This window comes from Pelophylax lessonae, assembly GCF_965119305.1.
Source record: "Pelophylax lessonae genome assembly, chromosome: 2".
NCBI classification, from domain to species: Eukaryota; Metazoa; Chordata; class Amphibia; order Anura; family Ranidae; genus Pelophylax; species Pelophylax lessonae.
Window position 1 is genome coordinate 610,263,573 of NC_138769.1, and position 24,444 is coordinate 610,288,016.

At 45.1% G+C, this 24,444-nt stretch overlaps 1 protein-coding gene across 1 annotated transcript in view; it reads right to left on the reverse strand.

Moving 5' to 3' along the window:
* Positions 1-727: 727 nt before the first annotated feature.
* The window catches only part of LOC309548493 (polyunsaturated fatty acid lipoxygenase ALOX8-like), a gene marked incomplete at its 5' end in the record, with an annotated part of 109,245 nt that continues 85,528 nt past the window's right edge, over positions 728-24,444 (reverse strand). The window contains 5 exons of the mRNA XM_082248440.1: positions 728-934; positions 2,047-2,217; positions 7,849-7,949; positions 16,969-17,090; positions 21,881-22,050. Coding sequence (XP_082104566.1) covers positions 755-934; positions 2,047-2,217; positions 7,849-7,949; positions 16,969-17,090; positions 21,881-22,050 — 744 coding nt within the window. The 3' untranslated portion in view covers positions 728-754. The remainder of the gene's footprint in view (positions 935-2,046; positions 2,218-7,848; positions 7,950-16,968; positions 17,091-21,880; positions 22,051-24,444) is intronic.

Sequence of the window (24,444 nt, forward strand, 5' to 3'; positions counted from 1 at the left end):
CCACTGGATGGCTGATTACAATATGCTACAAACCACAAAGTATCATCATCCAGTTTCCAAACAGCTTTTTGATTGTGCTTTGCCTCCCTAGTTCTTATATGTACTGTATATACTCAGTTCTGCTTTTCCAATATAAGCACTGATCTGGGATCTCTATTACTGATCCAGTTGTGGCAAGATAGCTGTACTAGTCTCAGTAAAACTCAGTACTAGTCTCAGTAAAATAGCAGTGACTCAATCCAAATGACATCTTGCAGATAGCAGAAAGTTTTTATCCAAAACATGCAGATCTTAACAGATGAAAATCAGGTAGGTCAAAAAAATCATAGTATGTCCAAGTCTGGAAACTCCATGTGCTCTTAACAAAAACTAAAGACACACTGAAAGCAGGGTGGGACTAGCTATACAGAGCATCTCCTAGCTGTGGAGTGAGGAAGGGACAAAATAATTAAAGGCAAACAACGCATGTGTAACATGATACCCTGCATTTGTATGCATTGCGGTGTATATATAGGTTTTCCTAACTGCTGTCGTGTTCAGTTGCGAACTACACTGGTATACGGCTAAAGAGACCCGGGAACACAACAGCGAAGAGATGGTAAATAAATTTACATAAAAAGATATTCACTGAGAAAGCCTTTATTCCTCATATTTCATCCACATTTATCCTTAAATTGGATAGTCTGCACTGATACCATCACATGTAGAAAGTAAAGATGCAAACAGTCAGAAAGCAGATTCATCATTATCAATATTAAATGGAGACACTGTTTTCTATTTCACTTGGGTCCAGGTAGGGATAAGGCAGACTCATGGTCTTGTTCCTCTCCTGGATGCATTTGGAGATCTCAGACAGTTGATGTTGGAACTTCTTCATGAACTCTTGTGGGGCCTTCTCTGTAAAACGTTCATCAGGGTACTCTCCTAGATGCCTCTGTAAAGAAAAGAGACCTTCTTGTGATTCTTTATACATCTGTAGCACTGTCCCCATAGGGCTTGTCCTGTGTGATGACTTCTTGGGCCTCTGATTACCTGCAGCCAGTCACTTAGGGACAGTTCACACATCCTTCCTTACTCCCAATGGCTCAATACAATAAACAGTCCAGGGATTTCGGTTTTAGAATTGTGGAAATTGGATGGGAGAAGGGAATAGTGAGGTACTCCAACTGGAACTATTTATAGTTAAGGCCAACTCACTTGGCCTCACCAGGTTACTTCTGGAAGTAGTATCACTGCTTTAACCATACCCCCACTTGTATGGAAGAGGTTAAATCGTCTTGCTCTCTCCAGCAGCAGACTTCATGCAACTAAATTATCTTCAGGACACTCTAGCATCCCCTTAACTGACACCCATCCACTGACTCTTCTAGCTGAAGGGATGGATCTCAAGGCAGGCCCCCATGACAGATCTGTACTCATTGTATGCAATTACAGTGTCTCCCTTCCAGCCAGCTCTGCAGGACCTCCAAGTTCAGTTCCTCTCCAACTCAAGTTGACCACCTGAGGCCGCATGGCAACTTCTACAGAGTTGCAGCCGCCCCCTCCCTCTGGGACCCCATTCCCCAGCTGAAAGACCGAGCACATGTGCCCTTGGCATTTATACAGTATCCCAGCATGCACCAAGGCACATTCCCCTGCCAATCACCAGGGCTGTACTAAACGCCTGTGCACTCATTTGTCAGGTTTCCTCCTACTGTCCAATATGCCTCCCTATTGGATCAGCATCAAACACTTCAGACAAACTGAGCTGCCGCTGAGCACCATGAGCAGACCTTACTAGCAGATCCTGCTCTCTAGTAGGCAGAGAACAGTTTAGATTTACCTGGCAATCTTTCTAGTAAGCAGAAAAGATCCAAAACTACACTCTCCCTCTAGCACCTACCTAGGAGGGTGCTACACATCTATTCAGTAATAATCACTACATGCTATAGCAGACTCTGGAAATGCATTAGATGGGCAGGTTTTATTTGACATAGATCATGTGTTACAGTTTTAAGGCCCAAGGCATATTTATGTTATTACTTCTCATTACTTCCAGGCACTCACCTTATCCACGGGCTCATTGCTGAGAACCCACACAGCACTTATATTAGCAGTTGTACTGTTTACATCTGGCAAAGCTTCCAAAATAGTCTCCATTGTAGTGACACCTTTGGTGCTGGGTGGGGGGCTTTTCATGGTGGGGGGGCCATTAGGCATCCAGGAATAGAAGTCAAACTGCAGAGGCGGCAAACACAAAACAACATAACAGATTATGATTCTACGAAGCGTACACCAACTATATATACACAAGGTGCCATTGCTGACTTCCTCATAAATGTTGCCTGCCTTACTGACCCTTTGGCTTCTATACATTTTAATGCACTCACCAACAAATAGGGATAGTCAGGAGTTCCTATATGCACACGCGAGACCTTATCTGCACACTTGCACTAGCGAAGTAACTCCGTGTTGGAACAAAGCATGACAGCCAGGAAGCTAACATTTCCAGAATTAAACCTCAATGGTAGACTGTTTTACTCAGGAAAGGTTTCCTTAATACTAGTCTAAATCACTGACCTCAACGTATGCATTGAAGAAAGACCGAATGCTTTTTATGCATAATTGCTTTGAGCCTGTGACTCAAACATTTAACTCTGAGGGGGGTGTGGCTACTACAAAGAGGGCTGGATGTTTCTGAAGAGAGCTCCGCTCTCTGCCTTTAGCATCCAACTGCATCCTGCAACTTACCAGCAGCTCCTGCTCTCCTGAAAGAAATGACTTGCTTGACGAGAAAAATGGCGCTCGCAGCCCTCCACACATGAGGAGCAGCGGCGCTACAGCCTCCAATGCCCAGAGAACTAGCATGCTTGTGGACAAGCCTTCCAAGCCGACACTGAAGCAAGTGAATACTTAGCTACTCAATGCTATCACAACTTAGCTACTCAATGCTATCACAACTTGCAACACCTCTAACTGGTAAGAGGGCCCTATCCAATCTGAGAATGTGGCAGTTTCACTTTTTCCCGATTTTAGGAAAGCTTAGACCAGCTGTTGAATGTGACTCCTCAAATTAGTTTACTCCTGCGACCTGCTATGGCATCACTCCTGCAGTACTGTGGACCCATATGGAACTTAGGCCATGTACCAGGAACCTATGTTGCTATGACTTACCTAAGGCTGAGGTGTACAGAGGGAAAATCGGTCCTGGAACCTTGAATCTTTAAATTCAAATATTTTTATTGAGTTTAGAACGATGAACAGTGCAGTGTGATAAAAGTTAGAGACGCGTCACACTATCACACTGCGCTGTTCATCGTCTGTTTAAAATGTGAGTTTTACTATTTTTTACTCAATTCATCAAATTACAACACCATGAGAGGCCTTGCATTTGTACCCCCATGCTGAGAGATCCTCAGGAGTAGCGGAGAACACCGCCCAGTCCCCATCCATAGGAACCCAGGAGAGCCCCGATCACAGGACCCCAGGAGAGACCCATACCCCATAAGAGGTCATTCCAGTGCCAGAAACCTATAAGGAAGTGGCAGATAGCAAGCGCCAGGAGAGGGAACTACCCAAGACCCCTGGAGACAACCATACCCCAAGGCTTTTATACAAGTGACAGGTGAGAGGTCAACCACAGTCAGGGGACACCCCACTGTTCATAACCTGCACTTTCTTCTGTGATACCTGGTAATGCTTAAGCTGCATGCTTACTTTGGATAGCTATCACAAGCACCCAGCATTCAGTTTAGAGAATACAAAAACCATCACAGGACTACATGTGAAGAGACCCATTTTGAAATCATCACCTAGATCACCCACCATGCACCTTAGATAAATACGCGGCAATTTTGTATTGTTTTCACTGTATTAAGGCATATAGCTTTTGGCTCCTATCACTTGGGACTATATATATTTGTTCACAAGCCAAATGTGTATATTTTTTTGTCACTGACCACACCATTGCTTTTGCATTTTATATACCAGCACAGGTATTGGAATATATATTTTTTCATATTTATTAATGATCCATCTAATTGCACTAGTCACCTTTGGTTCAATAGCAATTTGCACCTATTCTCCAGAACCTTGTTACACATTTATTATTTTTGGATTATTTTGTATGTAATATTTATTTTCGTTTATTATTTGTATTACACTTTGCCAGATGTTTAAGCTCTATTTATAAGGATTCTTTTGGCAATTATCTCTAAAAATACCTATTAGAGACACACGTTTTACTGATTTACCTATTCTATTTATCGCACATTGTTCAAAGAGGTAGCGCAGCACTACCCCAAATCTCTTTTCTGCTAGCTAGGTACTTTTTCCAATGAGACCAGTCATTTTCATATCTGGGTCCCTTCCCATCTTTGTACACCAGAATTTTTTCATATTCAGCTACAATATTGATGCAAGTGATAACTTCTCAGAGGCTAGGGGGTTCCTGTGTCTTCCATTTGTGCATGACGGCTGATCTTGCAGTAAATATGTGCATAACTATGGATCTAGCTCTTCTAGGTATTTCCGACACACCAATAACCCTGGAACCCTGAATTTTGATGAGACCTTTCAGTGCTTCCAAGCTCTGTAGAGCAGGGCAGTCTACTCCGCATAGAAGTCCTTCCCTTGAATGACTCTACTGCGACCAATACAGTTCAGCGACTTTATGCAACTATTCAGTTGTCTATTAATACAGCCCCAGGAGTAGGTTCATTTTGGTGGGTATACTATATACCAGGATCTTCCTTATTTAGTCATCCATTTTCAGGGAACGTATAAGGCAGCTGTACCTATGTATTACCTCATTTGCTGATGCGATGTGCGGGCAATGCCCTGTTGACACTGTACTTTGTTTAATTGTATATAGGTCAGCTGACCCCCTTTGTACTATGGTTGGACGCCAGGCGGTACACTGGATCTGTTCCGTTATACCCTTCCTGGAATCAGAGTTGGATGCACCTAGGTCTAGATATACCCACCGAGTACAAATTCTTGCTTGACTTTTCTTATGTAGCACTACTCCCTTGGGAGCTGCTGGTTACAGATTCCCCTGGGTTACCCATAGCAACAACTAGACAAAATAGTATATTCTAAGTGAAGAATTAAATGAACTGCACCATATTCTGAATCACTCTTCAGGGTCCTACTTTTCACCCCCTTTGTCCCTATTCTTCAGGGTTCTACACGGCACCCCCTTTACTCTGACACTGTGAGCTAGCCCCTTGATCCGCTGCCTTCACTGGAGTGGTCCCCCTTCCTGGGCAGGCCCTTTGGCAAGTCCCCTGGTACTCATGGACACTTTCCCAGAAGACTGCCAGCAGCTCCACTGTCGGCTCCACTGGATCTTCTGCAACTCAGCTCCACACCTGGTTCACTAGGCCGGCTGCCTAATACCACTTTCCTCATACAGCAGGAGGAGAGACAAGCAGTCAGCCTCCTCCTGGGACTCTGCTTCCCCCCAAAGACGCCCTGTCACATGTCCCCCCGACCTTTATGAGCAATCCTAGGATGCACTGCAAGAATGCCCTCCCACTGGGATTCTCACAAATGCCAATGTGTCACTGGCCAGGTTTCCACCACTGTCCAACAAGCGTCCCCATTTGATGCAGTGGGGACACCCCCTAAACCCAGTGAATCACACCTGGGAACATGTAACAGGCAAATAGATCAAGCTCCCCTCATAGGCAGATGGAGCATACAATGCTTTGAACCTAGCACCCAACTAAGAGGGTGCTACACTTCTAATGGCTAGGAATGTTTAATATCCTAAGTGCTTGATCTCTGAAGTTTACTCACACATTATCTACTACACACTGTAAAACCCCATTGGAAGTTCAGTATCAATGGCAGACACTAATACCCAACCTCTCAAACGAGGACTGGGAGGAAGTCGGTGTCTCATGTGGCTGTAAATAAGTTGCTACAACTTTACATGCTTCATCAATCTTATCTGACCCCTGTTAGGACTATGCAATGCACCACATACCTATGCTCATGTTACAGTATGTGGTTATGTCAAGTGATTGCCAGGTATTGGAAGCAAATTGTGGATCTTCTGTCTGCAGTTTTGTCTTTACCTATTCCCCTCACTCCTCAGATATTTATGGGAGGTTCTAGGTGAAGCAGTGGCCTAGGTAAACCAATTTTGCATCTCCCAGGGGCCATTGCACCTGGCCTTTTCTGTAACATTCATCAGGGCACAGCTCCATTTATACCTACACTATTACCAAGAGTATTGTGACACCTGCCTTTACAAACATGAACTTCATTTGCATCCACTCTTAGTCCATAAGGTTCAATATGGAGTTGGCCCACCCTTTGCAGCTTTACCAGCTTCAACTCCTCTGGGAAGGCTGTCCACGAGATTTAGGAGTGTGTCTATGGGAATGTTTGACCATTCTCTCAGAAGAGCATTTGTGAGGTCAGGCACTGATGTTGGACAAGAAGGTCTGGCTCGCAGTCTGCGCGCTAATTCATCCCAAAGGTGTTCTACCGGGTTAAGGTTGGGACTGTGCATGCCAGTCAAGTTCCTCCACCCTAAACTTGCTCAGCCATGTCTTTATGGCCCTTGATTTGTGCACTGGTGCGCAATCATGTTGCAAAAGGACGGGCCACCTCCAAACCGTTTCCACAAAGTTGGGAGCATAAAATTGTCCAAAATGTCTTTGTATGAGGATGCCTTAAGAGTTCCCTTCACTGGAACAAAGGGGCCAAGCCCAACCCCTGAAAAACAACCCCCCATCATAATCCCCCCTCCACCAAATGAATTGGATCAGTGCACAAAGCAAGGTCTATAAAGGATATGAATAAGCGAGTTTGGGGTGGAGGAACTTGACTGGGCTGCACAGAGTCCTAACAACTCGAAAGAACGCCTTTGGGATGAATTTGAGCGGAGACTGCGAGCCAGGCCTGCTCATCCACATCTGTGCCCGACCTCACAAAAGCACTTCTGGAAGAATGGTCAAACATTCTCATAGACACTCCTCATTCTTCTGGACAGCCTTTCCAGAAGAGTTGAAGCTGTTTTAGCTGCAAAGGGTGGGCCAACTCAATATTGAACCCTACGGACTAAGACTGGGATGCCATTAAAGTTCATGTGCGTGTAAAGGCAGACGTCCCAATACTTTTGGTAATATAGCATATATTACACATACCTGGCTAAAAATTTACAATTTCACCAGGACCCTTATCAGATCCCTTGCTGATAATACTTGTTTTGTACATTGGATGTATGTACTGTTATACAAATAACACAAGCTTTATAAAGAAATAAATTAATATTGGTGTGCATCTATATGCTTATGGTTAATGTAATATGCTGATTGCAGTAGTTTTTCTGCTCCCATTTACTTTGTTTAAATTACTAGTTAACCCCTTGGAACCGGGGGTGCCTGCCCCGTAAAGGGATTTTACATGCCGGGAGGTGGTGCTGGACTTAAGGTCATGTGACCGCCGTGATAAGCTGTCACCGCATTCACGTGATCAGAAATCTCATGGAGCGATCAGGAGTTTGTCAGGCACTGGTAACCGAGGCCCCAAGGAGTTAAGTTTCCTAGGAAGGAAATCCCCCCTCTGATCATAGATGTCCTGTCTTTGGTGGAGGCCATGCCAACTTTATTATGAAACCTACTCTTCCACCTATCAAAGGATCTTGTTCGGTTATTTACCTGCAAGGTTTAGTGCAAAATTCTGTTTAAGGAAGGCCTTTTCTTAGAACGCCCCCAAAAAACAGGGCTAGACACTTTAATCTGGTTGCTGTTTTGAATAGCAAAATGTGGCCAAATGCTTGTAACTGGCTAAGCTTATGTAATTCTGATTCATTTGCCTACACAATAAAGACAGTGCCAGTACAATTATACTCACCTGACCACTATTGACAGCTGCATGCTGAGCAGAACATCTGAAGATCACCATGGTCAGGTATTTGATCAGAGAAGCTCTGGTTTCAAAGGAATATGGGACTTCTGTCAAAGAGAGAACCAAGTTTAGTAGAAAGTGATTTCCTCTGCTTATTCAGCATGGATAGAAGGTAATGTGCCACATACTTTGGAGAACAATTATATGTGCATGCATGTGACTATCTTTCAAAATTTTGCAGGCTCAGATTTTCCTCTAAACAGGAATGCTGTAGAGACATGAATGTTCCTCTTTAAACAATGGCACAAGGAATAGTGAACAGCTTATCAAGGAGCACCAACTTATCTCAGGGGAAACAATAGCATGTATAATAAAGGTTTAACATGTTGGAATTGCTAAAGTGGACCATGGATGGGTAGAATTTCAAATGCAAATGCTTAGGAAAAGAATGTTCTAAGAAAGTTTGTTCATTTTTCTAATCATTTGTGGGTCAAATTGGAACACATCGAGGAAACCCACAGGGACAACAAAGATAGCTCTTGCTCTGTGTTTACATTAGATAGAAGGCTGAAAGGCTGCAAACAGCTGGGAAGGAGAATGGGGTGAAAAGCTGTTAGGGTCACTTCATTTAAAGGAGTAGCAGGATGAATTGAGCTTCTGAGAGAACCACTTCATTGCAGTACTTCTGCTTTCTCCTGTGAAATTTGAAGATTAATTGCTCCATAGTGCCTGCAGCTACACATGTACATTTTTATGGTCCCATTGTTGCTTTTTAATATATAAATAGCTCAGTAGGCTGGTCGCAGGTTCAATTTAACATCAGTTAACATGCATTTACCACAAAACATGACTAAACATTACATTATTTACATGTAGCGCGTGCCTCATCTCCTGCGCCATGCCAAGCTGACCGAGGCTCTCCCTGAGACAGAATGCTTGTCAGATTCTGGGGAGGATTTCTCCCCCCTCCTCCCCCCTGACACGGTTTGTTCTGCTCCCTCCCCTGCAGCCTCATTAGCAGGGAGAAGAGAACCACTCAGCAAAGCCTTCTGGGGCATGTAGTCCCCACCAGAAACTGCTCCATAGACTTAGGAGGACAGTACCACACACCCCAGAAAGCACTAAGAGCCCGAGTAGATTGTGCCTTAACAGGGAACGGAGGAACCCGACCCTTAATAGAATAAGCCTGCACCACTGTCTGTCTGATCCATCTGGAGATCATCGCGGCAGACGCAGGCAACTCCTTTCTAGGGCCATCCGTGATCACAAAAAGTGAACCAGCCTTACGAAAAGTGTCAGTAGTAGCCAAGTACACCCTGATCGCCCGAACCACATCCAAGGAGTGTAACGCAAACTCCCGAGGATGACTGGGCTTAGGACACAGGGAAGGTAACACAATATCCTCATTCAAGTGAAAGTCGGAAACCACCTTAGGAAGGAAGGATGGATTCGGACGAAGAACCACCTTATCCCTATGAACCACCAGATATGGGGAACGACAGGACAACGCGGCTAGTTCCGACACCCTGCAAGCAGAAGCGATTGCTTACCTTATCCCAGAAGGTGGCCTTTTTGGTGGCTAAGGAATCTCCCTAATATTTTCAAAGTGAGGTTTCTGGAGAACCGACAACACCAAATTAAGATCCCAGGGCGGCAAGGGCGTGCGCACCGGGGGAGCCAGGTGCCGCACCCCCTGGATGAAATTCCGCAGCAAAGAATGAGTAGCTAGTGGCCTCTGGAAGAAGTTCGCCAATGCTGAAACCTGACCCTTAATAGTGCTCAAGGCCAGCTTCTGCTCAACCCCCGTTGCAGGAAGGCCAATATCCGAGCCACCGAGTAAGAACGTGGAGGAACCCCGAGGGACTCACAGCACGCGATATAAGACTTCCATGTGCGATAATTGATTAAAGCAAGGAAAGCGACTTCCAGAAAGATCTGAGTAGGAATAACTGAAACAGACAAACCCCTGTCCTTCAGCACCTGGGTCTCAACAGCCAAGCCGTCAAAGCCATCGATCGTAAAGCAGGATGGAAGATCGGTCCCTGAGACAGCAGATCCTCAGAGAGGAAGTAGCCAGAGAGCGTCCGCGACCAGCCTGACCAAGTCGGCGTACCCAGCCCGACGAGGCCAGTCCGGAGCCACAAGGATGACTCGAATTCCCTCCGCCTCTATTCTGCGAAGAAGTTTCAGCAGCAACTTGAGAGGAGGAAAAGCATACAGCAGCTGATACTGCCCCCACGGAGCGACCAGTGCGTCTGTGGCGTCCGCCAGAGGATAGCGGGGGCGGGCTACACACCTCTGCACCTTCCTGTTGAGCCGAGATGCCAACAGATCCACATCCGGGGTGCCCCAACCCGTGGCATTGTCCGACTGAATCCGAGCCGGGCAGCCCCGAAGATGCTCGGTCCAGTGAACCAGGCAAAACCTGATCGCTCTCAGTTCCAACACATTTATCGGCCACCTGGATTCTTCCAGGGACCAGAGCCCCTGAGCAGACAGCCTGCCGAGAATCACTCCCCATCCACCATCCAGATAGACTGGCATTCGTGGTGACAATAGTCCAATAGATCGGAAGAAAGGATTTCCCCTGACTGAGCATCGGAGACCGAAGCCACCAAACCAGAGACTCCCTGGTCCGCTCGCTCAGCCGGATCCGATTGTCCAGGGAATCGGGATTCCGGTTCTATTTGAGAAGAATCTCCTTTTGGAGAGTCCGCGTATGACACTGAGCCTGCGGAGACTCCGCACAGAGGAGGAGGTCGTCCAGGTAGCCCAGGACCGATATGCCCCGCTGCCGCAATAGCACCAGAACTGGGGCCAAAACCTTTGTGAAAACCCGGGGAGCAGAAGCGAGACCAAAGGGTAACGCCACAAACTGATAATGGTCCTCTCCCACAGCAAAGCGCAGAAACCGCTGGTGTCCTGCCTAAATGGGAACATGAAGATAGACATCAAGGATGCCTATGGACGCCAGAAAATCCCCCTGATGCAGGGAGGCCACCACTGTGCGAATGGCCTCCACTCCTTGTTGCATCAAGTCCTGCACTGCCCCCAACAGAGCCGCTAGGCGATTCGGGGACAGTCGCATATTGGAAGGGAAGAACCGCACCGGTGGAAGTGATCGAAACCCGATCTTGTATCCCGACCGTAGGACCTCGTGAACCCATTTGTCTTGAATCCTGGAGAGCCATGGGTCCGGGAAACAGGCGAAGACTCCCCCCACCCCTGATATGGGTGGGGGCGCACCTTCAGGCTGAAACGGTCTTATCCTCAGGTCTGGAAGGACCGTATTTTTGCTTACCAGACCATGGTCTCTTGAAACCCCCCGGGGGGGCTTTGGAGGGCTTCGCCTTGTCGCCCGCCCCGGAAGAGCGAAAAAACTTCTTGTGAGCTGAAAAGGAAGGTCCCTTACCCTTATTAGCCTGTGGTAGAAAGGTGCTCTTGCCCCCAGTGAGATCTTTGATAATCTCATCCAAGGTAGCACCAAACAGGCGATCCCCCTGAAAAGGGAGATCACTCAAGGCTTTTTTGGAAGCCTGATCCGCCGACCAGCACTTCAACCATAGCATGCACCGGAGGACCACCGCCAAGAGCGACACACGCTCCAGCAATGGAGCAGCGTCCAGTGTGGCGTCACAAACAAACTGTAGCCCCTACACCATCTGCTCCAGCAAATCAGTCATGGCAGGGGGGAGACTTCTCCCCTCCAGGTCATGGCATAACAGCTTGGCCCATTCCGTCAACGTCTGCAAAACCAGAGCAATGGTAAACACTGGCCTTTAAGGCCGACCCTGCCAGGGAGAATATGGAACGGGACACAGATTCCGTCCTACGATCAACCGGATCCCGAAAGGACGGGGAATCCTCCAACGGGATAACAGTAGCCTTATTTAGTCTGGAAACCGGCGGATCCACCGAAGGTGGCACCGTCCATTTCTTAAGGAGGGACTCTTCAAACGGGTAGTGCCTAGCAATCCGTTTGGGCATCCCAGGGGGTCGTTTTGGATGGACCCACTCCTTAATGCTATCGGAACCCGCAGCAGCAGCTTTTTAGCCCCCCGTCCCTGACAGGCCACCTCCACCTGGGACACAAATGACTCCAAGACCGCCGAAAGCGCATCAATGGTGAGCGGAGAATCGGAGGGCCCTGCGGCCACCTCGAGGGGATCAGGTGGGGACACATGTGCAGCAGGGTCCATGTCAACCCCAGGGGAACCAGTCAGCAAAATATGACAAAATTGAAAAAAGAAAAAAAAAAAAAAACGTTGCAAAATGTCACCCAGCGCTGCAGCACCCCTCAATGGTCAGACAGCGTGCCTCGAGACCCCCGCAGAGAGAGACCCCCAAAAGGCTCACACACGATGCACCAGAGTTCAACAGGACTGCTCTCAGCGTTTGTCTGCAGGACAAGGAAGTCCTGTGGAGCAATCTTCCTGGGTCTAGGGAGGGGCTCCGCCCCCTCACACGCCCTCAGTAACTCACAGCTGCCCAGCTCTGCAAACAAAACGAGCTGGGTGTACCAAGATGGCCGCCCCCATGAGCCACGAGGGACTCCAAACAAATGGCGGCCCCGCGCGCTGCGATGGGAAGGGGGTCCCCACATCCACTAACAGACGATCGATTGGCAGTTAGGCCCTGGGAAGCCAGGGAGGAAGCCCCCCGCACAACAGCCGTCCGCACTCGGGACCCCCCCACCCCCTTAGCGGCTTGCATGAATGTCGAGCCACCCCACACACAAACACCCCCCTCGTAGGGGGGAAGGGAGGGGGGGGGGGAGGGACACCACAGGGGGAGGGTGCACAGGGGAACAGAGGGGAACCCAGATTAGTGTGGGTCCGACCGTCCCCGGGAGGGGCCCGGGGTCCCCCCCAGAGTCAGCCATGAGGAGCAGGGGGGAAACATTTACTCACCATACTGGAACAGAGCGGGCGCCACTCCAGACAAAACCCCTCACCACCCAGTGGGGGGGGGGTTCGGCCAAAAGAAGACGCTGCGACTCGGCCATCGACCGGTTGTATGCGACTCGGCGGGACGTTTAACCCGCAGGCCAGTCCCCGTCCAGCGGGACTATGTCGCGGCCTACCCGCTGGGTCTGCACGCGCTCGTAGGCCGGCTGGGGTGACCACTGGATCTCAACATCCAGCCCGTCGCCCAGATCCGGCATAATTGCTTGAAGATCTCACAGGAACAACTGGAGAAAAAAAGCTAACTAAAAAAAGATCTAAAAAAGCTTGCCAGGACCAGAGATCCCAGCAAGGAACTTAGGTCCTTACTCCTGACTAGGCAGAAAAAAAACTGACATCCTGTGGCAGGGAAAGAGGATATACCCCCTGGGACTGCCCATGGGTGTGGCCAGAACTTTTCCTGCCTAGTGTCCTACTCCTGTAGGGGGCAGTATAACCCTACGGATATCAAGATATCAGTCCTGCGTCTGTCAATGAGCGACAGAGAAAACTGATTACTCACACCATTCAAGCCCCTTCTATTCATCAAGGCCTCTCTGAATGTACTCTGTCCTTTCACCCAAGAAAACCAGCAAGTGGACCACCCTAAAGTCATCTAAAGTCTGAAGGGCCCTGTCTATACTTGGGACTCTAGTCTTTATATATGAGTAGGTTTAAGTTGCGGGTTAGCTCAGTGCACCGAGTCAGGTACTATGTTCAAGCTGGTCATTTGGCACTGGGATTCTGGTGTGAAGGGAGAGAACTGACCTAGAAAGCAAGGTCATTCCTCCGCCCTCCTCCTGTCTGGACTCATATAGCCCACCCCTAGTAGAGTTGGCAGTCACTGAAGTAGTATTCACTATATACAATTTGTTGCCTTGTGTGTTTACCTCTGCTCTCAGGGTTATTGGACTTAAAGGAGTCCCCTGGAAGCAGACAGTTCATTCTTGAGGTTTCTTTGATAGCCTTTTCTTTTGTTTCATTTGTATTGTGCTGTTACACCAATATGCAAGATATAATGCATAGTTACGGTAATGTCTATACATTTGGTCATTACCAGACTTGTATAAAGTACTCGAAATTTCTACTTGAGTAAAAGTACAAGTGCTCGATCAAAAAGTGACTTGAGTAGAAGTGGAAGTGCTCGCAGAAAAAGTTACTTAAGTAGAAGTACTAAAGTATTCAACATTTTTTTTACTTAAGTATTGCAAGTATTTTTTTCAAAAAATTTGCTACTTAAGTACTAAAAGTAAAAAGTACCAGTAGTTTTGAAAAAAAATTTTTACTTAAGTACTGAAAGTAAAAGTACAAGTACTGTGTTATTTAGTTATTAAAGAAAGAAGTCAAAAAGTTTGAACATCATATTGTTTTTTATTATTTCAAATGATTTATTCAAATGATTAACCTGTGTTTGTTAGTAGTTTCTTGATGCACTTTAAGCGCTGTAGCACAATTTATTTGTTTGTTTCATATTTTCTTTTTATTGGAAAGATTTGGTATAGCAGCTTTTATTATACACAGCCTTTATTTTCATATGCGCTGATTTACAAATGACATTATACACATTTTTTTGAGCTTTATGTAACCTGCCATCTACTGTTCTGGCAGTGGTAATTTTTTTAAAAGTAACGAGTAACTATGCAGCACAAAAAAAAAAAATACTTGAGTAGAAGTATCAAAATCATCGAAAAAATGTAGTGAAGTAAAAGTAGGAGAAAAAAATTCTACTCTAGGAAAGTACAGATACCGCATTTCGGTACTTAAGTACAGTACTTAAGTAGTTCTACTTAGTTACTATACATCTCTGGTCATTACACTGCCATTTTGTGGTTATTTCACTGCCTTTTCCGTCTGTTCCTTCCTGTCCCCTCCCATTCAGGATGTATTTCTTGTTCCTGCTTCTTTATTCTTGTGGGAATAGAGATGGCCACATCTATCTAGGCCTTTCATACAATCTGCTTGCATCCGGAAACATTACCATGGTTTTAACCTGCAGATACCATCCTTCAATCTGCTACATTTTGTCTGCTATACCTACTGCTTGCAATAAAACCTACATGGATGGAAAGAAAATGTCTGGGGAGTTCAGCTGATAACGATTTTCTGCGATGATTGCATCTGCTTATACAGGCCAGGAATAGATAAATATACAAAAAGCAGTGCTAAATCCTCAGAAAACTGATAGTGCTCTACTGTGACTCTCAATAAATGCACTTGGAAATTTAAATAGGGATAATGTCATTCCATAATAAATAAATCAGAAACCATATTTGCAAAAGATAAGGTTAGTGTATAATGGAATATATCCATAAATAGCTATATCCATAAATAAATCATGGCAAGTGCGAACAGTACAAAAAGTGCTAATGTGCAAAGAGGTGCTGCAGTGCAAAAAAAAAAAAAAAATTATGAAAGTCCTGGGAAAAGGTTTACAAAAACAATATAAAGTCCAGAAATTAATCCCATGTGCAAAGTGCCAATAAAGGGAGCAACCAACTGGTATGACTTCTAAACGAGCAAACAGTGATGGTGGCACCCTCCAAACACCACCAAATAGGAGAAGTACAAACTCACTGGAAGGAGTTGATCTTTGTTGGCAATAGTCAACAAAAGATCACAATGCACTTTATGGGTCTTCGCGGTCTGGAAACATGGACCCTTGTGGATGAGGTTTCTGCAAACAGTCTCAGAGGACACAAACCAGATAAGTCAGACTCCTTATTGTGTAGTAAATTCAGATGATCCAAGTTTATTTAAAAAATTAAAAAGTTGTGCAAACATGCAAAATTGTTCAGATTAACAGACCCGCAATGTCTCCCGTAGAACGCTGGTCACCCGAAAAGTGTACAGAAAGCTGTGCCGCTTTAGGAAGTTTTGCGATCGGCATGCGTTCCAGAGCGGGTTCAGAACGAGCTTCCGATGACGTCCGATGATGTTGTGACAAAGCGCGTCAAGCTGACACGCTGCCTTGTTCTGAACCCGCTCTGGAACGCACGCGATTGGAAAACACTTCCTGAAGTGGCACGGCTCCCTGTACACATTGCGGTTGACCGAAGTGGTGACCAGCGTTCTACGGGAGACATTGCGGGTCTGTTAATCTGAACAATTTTGCATGTTTGCACAACTTAATTTTTTAAATAAACTTGGATCATCCAAATTTACTACACAATGAAGAGTCTGCCTTCTTACCTGGTTTGTGTCCTCTGAGACCGTTTGCAGAAACCTCATCCACAAGGGTCCATGTTTCCAGACCGCGAAGTCCCATAAAGCACATTATGATCTTTTGTTGACATATGCCAACAAAGATCAACTCCTTCCGGTGAGTTTGTACTTCTAGTTGGCGGTGTTTGGAGGGTGCCACCATCACTGTTTGCACATTTAGAAGTCATGCAAGTTGGTTGCTACCTTTGGCACCTTGCACATGGGATTCATTTCTGGACTTTATATTGTTTTTGTGAACAGGAATAGGTCTCAGCAAGGGATACGTCACTAAAATTATATATATATATATATATATATATATATATATATATATATATATATATATATATATATATATATATATATATATATATATATATATACACATACACATACATATACACACACACACACACACACACTATTGCTTCATTTTCCTTGTTAAGCAAACAGAGTAAAGAACTTCTGTGTTCATTTTAACCTGTGTCCATTTTCTTCTGCAATTACACTAACAGTTATTCAGGTGTGCCAGTGGGGTTGGAGAGGCAGAGTGAGGAACCCAACTTAAGCAACGCCTATGGGGGTAGAGCTACAACATATTTGCTTCCATGTACAACACAGGTAAAGATGTTGCACTTAGAAATATGAAGTTGCTACCTAAATGTATTGCAAATTCAGAAACACAGTGGTGGCATGTGCGTTCATGTTCCACCTGCTCAACTTTTCTTCACCAGCAGATAGGTCATGTAGGCAAGAGGCAAAAGCAAGCAGCTCAATTTATATTAAAATCACAATAGTGCAAGTGAGAGGGGCAATTCACTGTAAAAGTAGGAAATATTCTCTAGTATTCATTTCAGCTAGCAAAATAAATCCAATTTAACATTTTAACCAAACTCACAGACAGCTGAATTGTTGTGTATCACATCTTTACTTGCACATAACATGACTAAAAAACACCAGATCGAAAATATACCAAATATACCTGAAGACTTATTTTGCAGGAATCCTTCCTCGAAAATCTCAGATACCCAGGCCTGAAGTTCAGGGTCTTCCTGGACCATCTCATCACTTGTATAATAGTAATTTATTATTTTGGACACAAAGCTAAAAATAAAAAAATAAAACAAACTGTCATGGGGAGATGCACATAAAAACTTAAAGCGTTACGAAACCCAGGACCCCGAATTCACTATCTGGTCTCCCAGAGTACACAGAACATGGAAATGCAGCTATTTTAGTAAATATAAACTGCTAAATACCTATTCTCATCAATATATAGCAGTCTTGTGACCATCATTGTCTGGTTAAAGCTAGGAGTTTTCATTCTACTCTGACTTCCTATGAGGCTACAGGACCCCTGGCTTCGTCTGGACAGTGCCGATTGGCCTAGTGTGGATTCCAAGAAAAAAAAAAAAATCTATCTAGCAATACACACCAAACTGAGCATGTGCAGAGCAACTCCAAAGGCTTTGTCTCATCAGGAGATGGATTGGGGACAGTGGAAGGGAAGGTTCAGAGAAGACCGGATCAAATCCTTTTTACACAATGCAGAGTATTAACCCCTTAGGTTCCACAGTGATTATAACAAGCATGCTTTACTGCATACAGACTGATTTTACTGTTGTGGGTTTAGTAACACTTGAAGTCCAAACAGATACAGATGAATGCAGAATTGTATTCAACACCTAACATTTTTTTTTTTCCCAAATACAAGCAGTGTAAGATTTTTGGCACCTAAAATGGCTCCTATGTATTATACACGATTGATATAGTGCTGTAGACCTGTGCAAAACCAAAACATTTGTTTCGTTTGTCATTAAATGTTGTTTCCTTAGAGTCATTAAATGAGTTTAATTTGTTTTCAGAATTTGTTTCCTTTATTCAAATCCAATTTTTGGAGTTCAACTGAATTCAAAAAAATTCAACTGAATCCAAAGTTTTCGAATTAAAACTTTCTAATTTGTATTCAAATTTTTTTCGTTTCACATTTGAATGTTTTCAGCTTTCACATCAGATGTTGATGGAACATCAGTATTACTGATGTTTTTGTGCAATAGTACACTGACAGATGTTTTGGTGTGCACTGGTACACTAGTCGTACAGATGTCTTTGTACACTGGTAACTGTTTGGTTCCACTGGTAAACTGACAGATGTTGAATGGACACATACTACTAGTATAGATGTTTTTGGGGACAGGTACACTGACAGGGACGTAGATAAAGGGGGGGTCAGGAGGGTTCAAACCCCCCCCCCAAAGTATCAACCCCACAGCAGCAAGGCTAGTGTAGCCTTTCAGCTGTGGAGCTTCTCCCACCACACCAGCCTATATTATCCACACTGTCTCCAGAGCATAGTGGGCCCCCTTTGGGGCCCGTGTGCTTTATGCCCATCAGCAGACCACACATGGAGATGTCTCAGCCCATTGCCGAGCTCCCTCAGACATGGATTCTCCCAGTAGCCGGGAGTGGCAGGCATGGTTTGGGGGTGGGGCAATAACCTCCCCCTCATCATAGGTAGTCCAAGTGAAAGGAAAGGTCTCATGCTGCTGAAGTTTGTCCAAGGTGTGTGAATTTAGGTAAGGAAGGGGGGATGGTGCAGACAGAGGGAAGGGAAGGTGTATTAAATGTGCTGGGAGATGAACTGCTGCCTCCCCCAAGTGCTGTGCCCTCCACGCATTCTGCATGGCTGTGCCCTCCTGCCCCCCACATACTATACCCTATGTACTTTCAATAGGCTGCTTTGTTTTACTGGAGTGGCTCTGCTGCAGAGAGAAGACTGCACTCATGCTTCTGAAGTGCATGCAGTGAAGCCGTTACAGTGATTGAGGTGAAGGAGGAAAGAACAGGAAAGTGTTGTACCCCAACAGAAAATGAAAGGGAGCTACTTTAAGTGCCTGTGCCTAATTCATTCTGTTCAGAATTTGAATATCGGAAGAGGGTTGTAGTCTATTTTACGCTATTCTATTGCTTTTTCTTTTTTATACTTCTGTTCAATTCTAATCTATTTTCTTTTCATTAAATTTGTATTCCATTTTATTCTATTCATTCTTTCTTATTTTATATTCCAATCTATTTCTATTCCCTTATTTTATATTTTATCATTTTTGAAATTCCAATTTTGGAAGATTGTTATATTCTAAATTTACTCTATTATTTCCATATTTTTAGGAATCTGCAGCTGCGCCATGCATTTGGGTGCCAATTTACTGACTCCATGATTGAACCTGTCCCATCTGACCTAGAGTTAATGCTGACCAATCCTGACCTTACTAAGACATTATCCACCGTTTACAAGGATTTATTTAAACTGACTCCATTGAGTATTGTTAAATGCAAAGAACGCTGGACTGCTGAAATTCCTGAGCTCCAGGGTGAGGACTGGGATGATCTATGGGTTGAACCCTTTAAACATTTAATTGCTGCCAGGGACAAACTTATCCAATTTAAATTTCTTCATAGGATATACTATACCCCTGCTCGCTTAGCCAAAATTTATCCCACCTCCGCCACCGAATGCTGGCGATGCACTGCCTCCCCAGCGGATGCGACGCACATTTTCTGGGATTGCGCGCTGATTCAGCGGTACTGGTCGGAAGTTACCGTCTGTTTGGGGGAGGTGCTGATGACCCCGGTGCCGTTGACCCAGAGCGTCTCTTGGGTTTGGTGGAGGAGGTGGTTCCCTCGGTGGCACATAGGACACTTGACTATCCTATTGTTTTACGCCAAAAAGGCCATATTGTTACATTGGAAGAAAGTGGCCCCGCCTTCCCTATTGTACTGGAAGGGGTTGGTGAATGCTGTCCTGCCTCTATATAAGGCGGCCTATCTGTCCAGAGGCTGCCCCAAGAAGTTTGAGAAGGTGTGGAGGGCATGGGTGGAGTCTTCTGACACGGTGCGGTGAAGATCTTCTGAAATTTGCTTTGATGCTGTCCGCCTAATTGAGGGATGCCTCTGTGTGAACTGGGGGCTGGGACGACTGGATGCTTTCCCGGGGTTCAGTCATTCCGGGTCCTAACATTCTAGCCTGGTTGGGAATTATCCGTTTCTATGGGGTTCGGTTGCCTGGGTTGGGGGTTCACTGTTTTCATTTTTTCAATGATTGTATGTGGTTCCCTCACGTTGGGGGGGGGGGGGGAAGACATTTTTTTTGTCTGTTTTGCTTGTTCCAAAATTAATAAAAAGAAATTTACAAAAAAAGAAAAAAGGTTCACATAAAAGGTGGCCAGAATAGGAGATAGCTGGACAGATTGAGGTAGAGAGTTCCAGAGGATGGGCGAGGCCCTGGAGAAGGCAAACTGATAGAGAGCAGGTCTTGGGAGGAGGAGAGAGGAAGGTTTGGGTTATATTGGCAGACAAAGTTGATGATGTAGCTCGAAGCAGAGTTGTAAATGAGCTTTGTATGTTGGTATTTTGAATTTAATTCACTGGGCAGAGAGGGGTGGCAGACACTGAGTAGTGTGTAAGGTAGATGAGCTTGGCAGCAGCATTCATGATGCAATGAAGAGGGGCTAGCCTATGGAGAGATAGGCCCGTGGGAAGGGTGTTGCAGGGGTCAAGGCGACAGACAAGCCTACCACTTTATAAAACTCTAGTCCGACCGCATCTGGAGTATTCTGTCCAGTTCTGGTCGCCAGTCCTCAGGAGGGATGTGTTGGAGCTGGAGAGAGTCCGAGAAGGGCAACTAAACTAATTAGGGGGATTGGAGGACCTTAATTATGAAGAGCATCTGCAATCGCTTGATTTATTCTCCCTGGAGAAGAGACGCCTGAGAGGGGACATGATAGCAATTTATAAATACCTCAATGGTGATCTCAGCATAGAAAAAAAGCTATTCAGTCGAAAGGATTGCCTGAGGACTCAAGTGCATACAATGCAATTAGAGAAGCGTTTTAACCTCAGGCAACGCAGGGGGTTCTTTACTGTTAGGGCTACAAGATTGTGGAATTCTCTACCACAATCTTTCTGCGGGAAGTATGGTTGCTTTCAAAAGACTCTTGGACGTACATCTCAAGGATCAGAACATTCAGGGGTATGAGAGATGATTACGGCCACACACACACCTACACAGGTTGAACTGGATGGGCTATTGTCTTTATTTAACCTCAACTACTGTGTAACTATAAGATAAGGCAGTGATTGAGTAGCTTGGTGGTTTTAGTTAAAAAATGGGGCGAATTTTAGAGATGTTATTGAGGTGAAGTCTACAAGCTTTTGACAGCAATTGGATTTGGGGCAGAAAGGTCAGATCAGAGTCTAGGATTACACCTAGTACCTTGGCGTGAGGGGGGGGGGGGGATGATAGTTGAATTATTGATCTTGATGGAAAAGTCAGGGGGAGGAGCGCACATGTGGGGTGGCTTATGAGCACTATTTTGGAAAGATTTTGTTTTAGGAAGTGGTGAGACATCCATGTTGATATGTTAGTCAGTTAGTAATGGGAGAGGAGACTGAAGGAGCAAGGTGAGGAGTAGAGAGATAGATTTGGGTGTCAGTTTAGAGATGGTATTGGAAGCTGTGGGAGGTTTTTAAGTGACCAAGAGAGGTGGTGTACATAAAGAGAAGGGGTCCAAGAACAGAGCCTACAGAAAGAGGAAGTGGAGAAGAGGAGACAGTTATAGGAAACACGGAAGGTGTGCTGTGATAGGAGAACTAAGAAAGGGTAGAATCAAAGGCTGCAGAGAGGTCTAGTAATAAAAGTATGGAGTAGTGGCCATTGGTTTCAGTAGTTAGTAAATTAGTGAATTTTATTAGAGCAGTTTCTGTGGAGTGCTGCAAGCAAAAGCCAGAATGTAAGAGGTTAAGGAGGATGTTTTCAATGAAGTAGGACCTCAAATGGTTGTAGACTAAGCATTCTAAAAGAATTTGTTTTGTCTTTGAATACGGAAGATCTTTACCTCTTTACAGCTGCCCAAATCTTCATGCCATCATCCCTATACAAGTAGTTGTGAATGTCCTCCATTCCTCTCCCCTTTATATCATCAGGGAGACAAAGGCTGCTATAAGTCATCTCAGCCGTTGCTTTCTTCAGAAGTACTGGGACCCCTCCTTTCCCAGTCACCAATGCCTTGTGAGAGAATACAGAAAAACAAAATGTAAAAACATTGTCATGTAATGAAATCTAACAAGAGTGTGATGAAAAGGCTATAGAAGTGCATGAAGACCATATGTACTTAAAGTGGAACTTTAATGACAAAAATAAAACCAACCGACATGTCTTTTCTGCATTAAAAGTTGCCTACCTACCTTTCCACCACTGTACACTGAGGTGCGTAGATTTTTGTAAATGCCAAGCTGACTGCACTCCTGTGCATGCATTGGAATATAATCTCTGCCAATTAAAACAGCCAGGATCAATACCCAGAAGCCACCAGGCAAGGTGCTCCGGGAGATCATGGTGCTGGAGTATAGGTGAGTATTGTTCTTTAAGGAACTTAGACTGGTACCAAGAGCAAAACTAAAGCATAGCATATGCTGTTTCCCAGTTTCTTTGGGGTGTGCTTTGTAGGAATCGCTGGACATTTAGAAAGATGCAGACTCAGATTATTATTTTTTTGTTTATATGATCTGTTTGATTGCTTTTTTTGTTAAATTAAATTGCATGTTCGGCCAAAACTTTTTCCTTTTGCTTTTTTGGATGTAGTGAAGGAGTAGACTCCATCAGGTTTTAATCCTTTCTGGAAACGCAGTTGGAGAGATCTTTAACTCATTGTCATAGTGTCACCAGTTTCAGCAGAGGGGAAGTGGGGCAACATCTGCAATGGGAACCTTCTCCAACCTCAGTAAAAACCCAATGGGGTTCTAATCCTTCCTAGCTTTCCAAAAAGATTGGACAGGTCATATTCTCTAAAGGATTTATGCACTAATATAATACACTGGGTAAAGAGGATATTTGTTTTTACATGGGGAAAGTGTACACATTACATCTACATTACACTTTTTTGGCCCCTTGCACATGAATGTCAATTTTCTAATGTTTATATTCAGGATCTTGGGGGAAGCGGCTCATACACTGACCGCCAAGAGGGGCATAGACACTGACCACCAAGGGGGTGCATTGCCACCCTCACCCCTTCCTGCTCCCACCAAGGTCCTTACAGCCTACTCCTCTGGAATGATGCCAATGATAAGGGCTGCTGTTGGAAATAGGGGGGCCTGTGCAGCCTACCTGAAAGGGCCCCCCCTCCGGTGTGTGGGTTCAGGTGTATGGCACCCAACAGACAATATGCATTTGGGGCCTCTCACCCGCATCTGCACACCTGTAAAATCAAGTTGCACCAAACCACATGATACCACATCACCATGTAGTTCGGTGCAGCACGTTTTTTGGAAAAAAAAAAGTCAGGAATTTTATTTCCAAGTTGCTCACTTGTAGGGCATCCCTTTTTAAAAAAAAAAAAAACGGGCTACCCTACATGTAAAAAGCACCCGGCAACGCACCTGTGCTTTTTCTCACCTGTACCTGTGAATCAACTGTAACCGGTTGCTCCAACCACATGAACAAACCAGTCATTCATGTGGCCAGAGTATCTGTAATAATGAGCCCTTAGTGGCTCACAATTCTTATTGATTGACCTAGAACACCTGCTTCTTAGCTTTCAATTTCCTTGTTTTCGGGTTGTTTTCTGACAGTAGATTTCAACCTGTAGAGGTTTATTGTACCTATCCTGTCCGCATCCGTTACATGTATCCTTCAGTTACGTCTCTCGCCTGTGTTGCAGGGATTTATGTGAATCTGCCATCAATGGCCTACAACTGTATTGTTATCCTATTGTTCAAAACTTCATAAAAAACGCAGACAGAATGAGCCCTTAAAGCAGAACTTTACTCCCCTTCTCTCCAGTGGTGCGATTTCCCGCATCTCCCCACTAGCCACTGATATCTTGACACCAGCAACTTGTGGGTATCCGTCTCTGGCCGTTTTCATTGACCGGGCTGAGATGACATCACCCCCTTGTATGTGTGGGTTCAGTCATCTCGGCATTGGTGAAATTGTACACTGGGCTGCGAGTGTGGGCAGACAGGTAGGAAAGAAACTTTAATGTAGAAGCCAGTAGTGCTGCAAGGGGGTGGAAATCGGAACTGCAGGAAGAGGAAGGTCAGAAAGTGAAAGTGGTGATCAGAGTGCAAGGAAGGGGTGTGGGTGGCACAATTATTGGAACCAATCCCCCTGTGGCTCTCCCTGCAGCAGCTGGCAGGAGAAAGGAGGAGAATCCAGCAGCACTGCAAGGAAAGGGAGCACACAGGGAGATCGGAGCTGTGAGCCTCAAATATCAGAGGGGGCTGTGGCAGGAAACCTGACAGCCAGTGCTCTAATTTAGGTCTGTACACATGTACCCTCATGTGCATGTACTTGAGTATACAGGCTTATAAATTTAGATTATTGTAGCTAATCCGTCAATTTTCTTTTTTTCTTGGCACTGTACTAAGCGCTACTGTACTGATCTTTACACAACAGTGA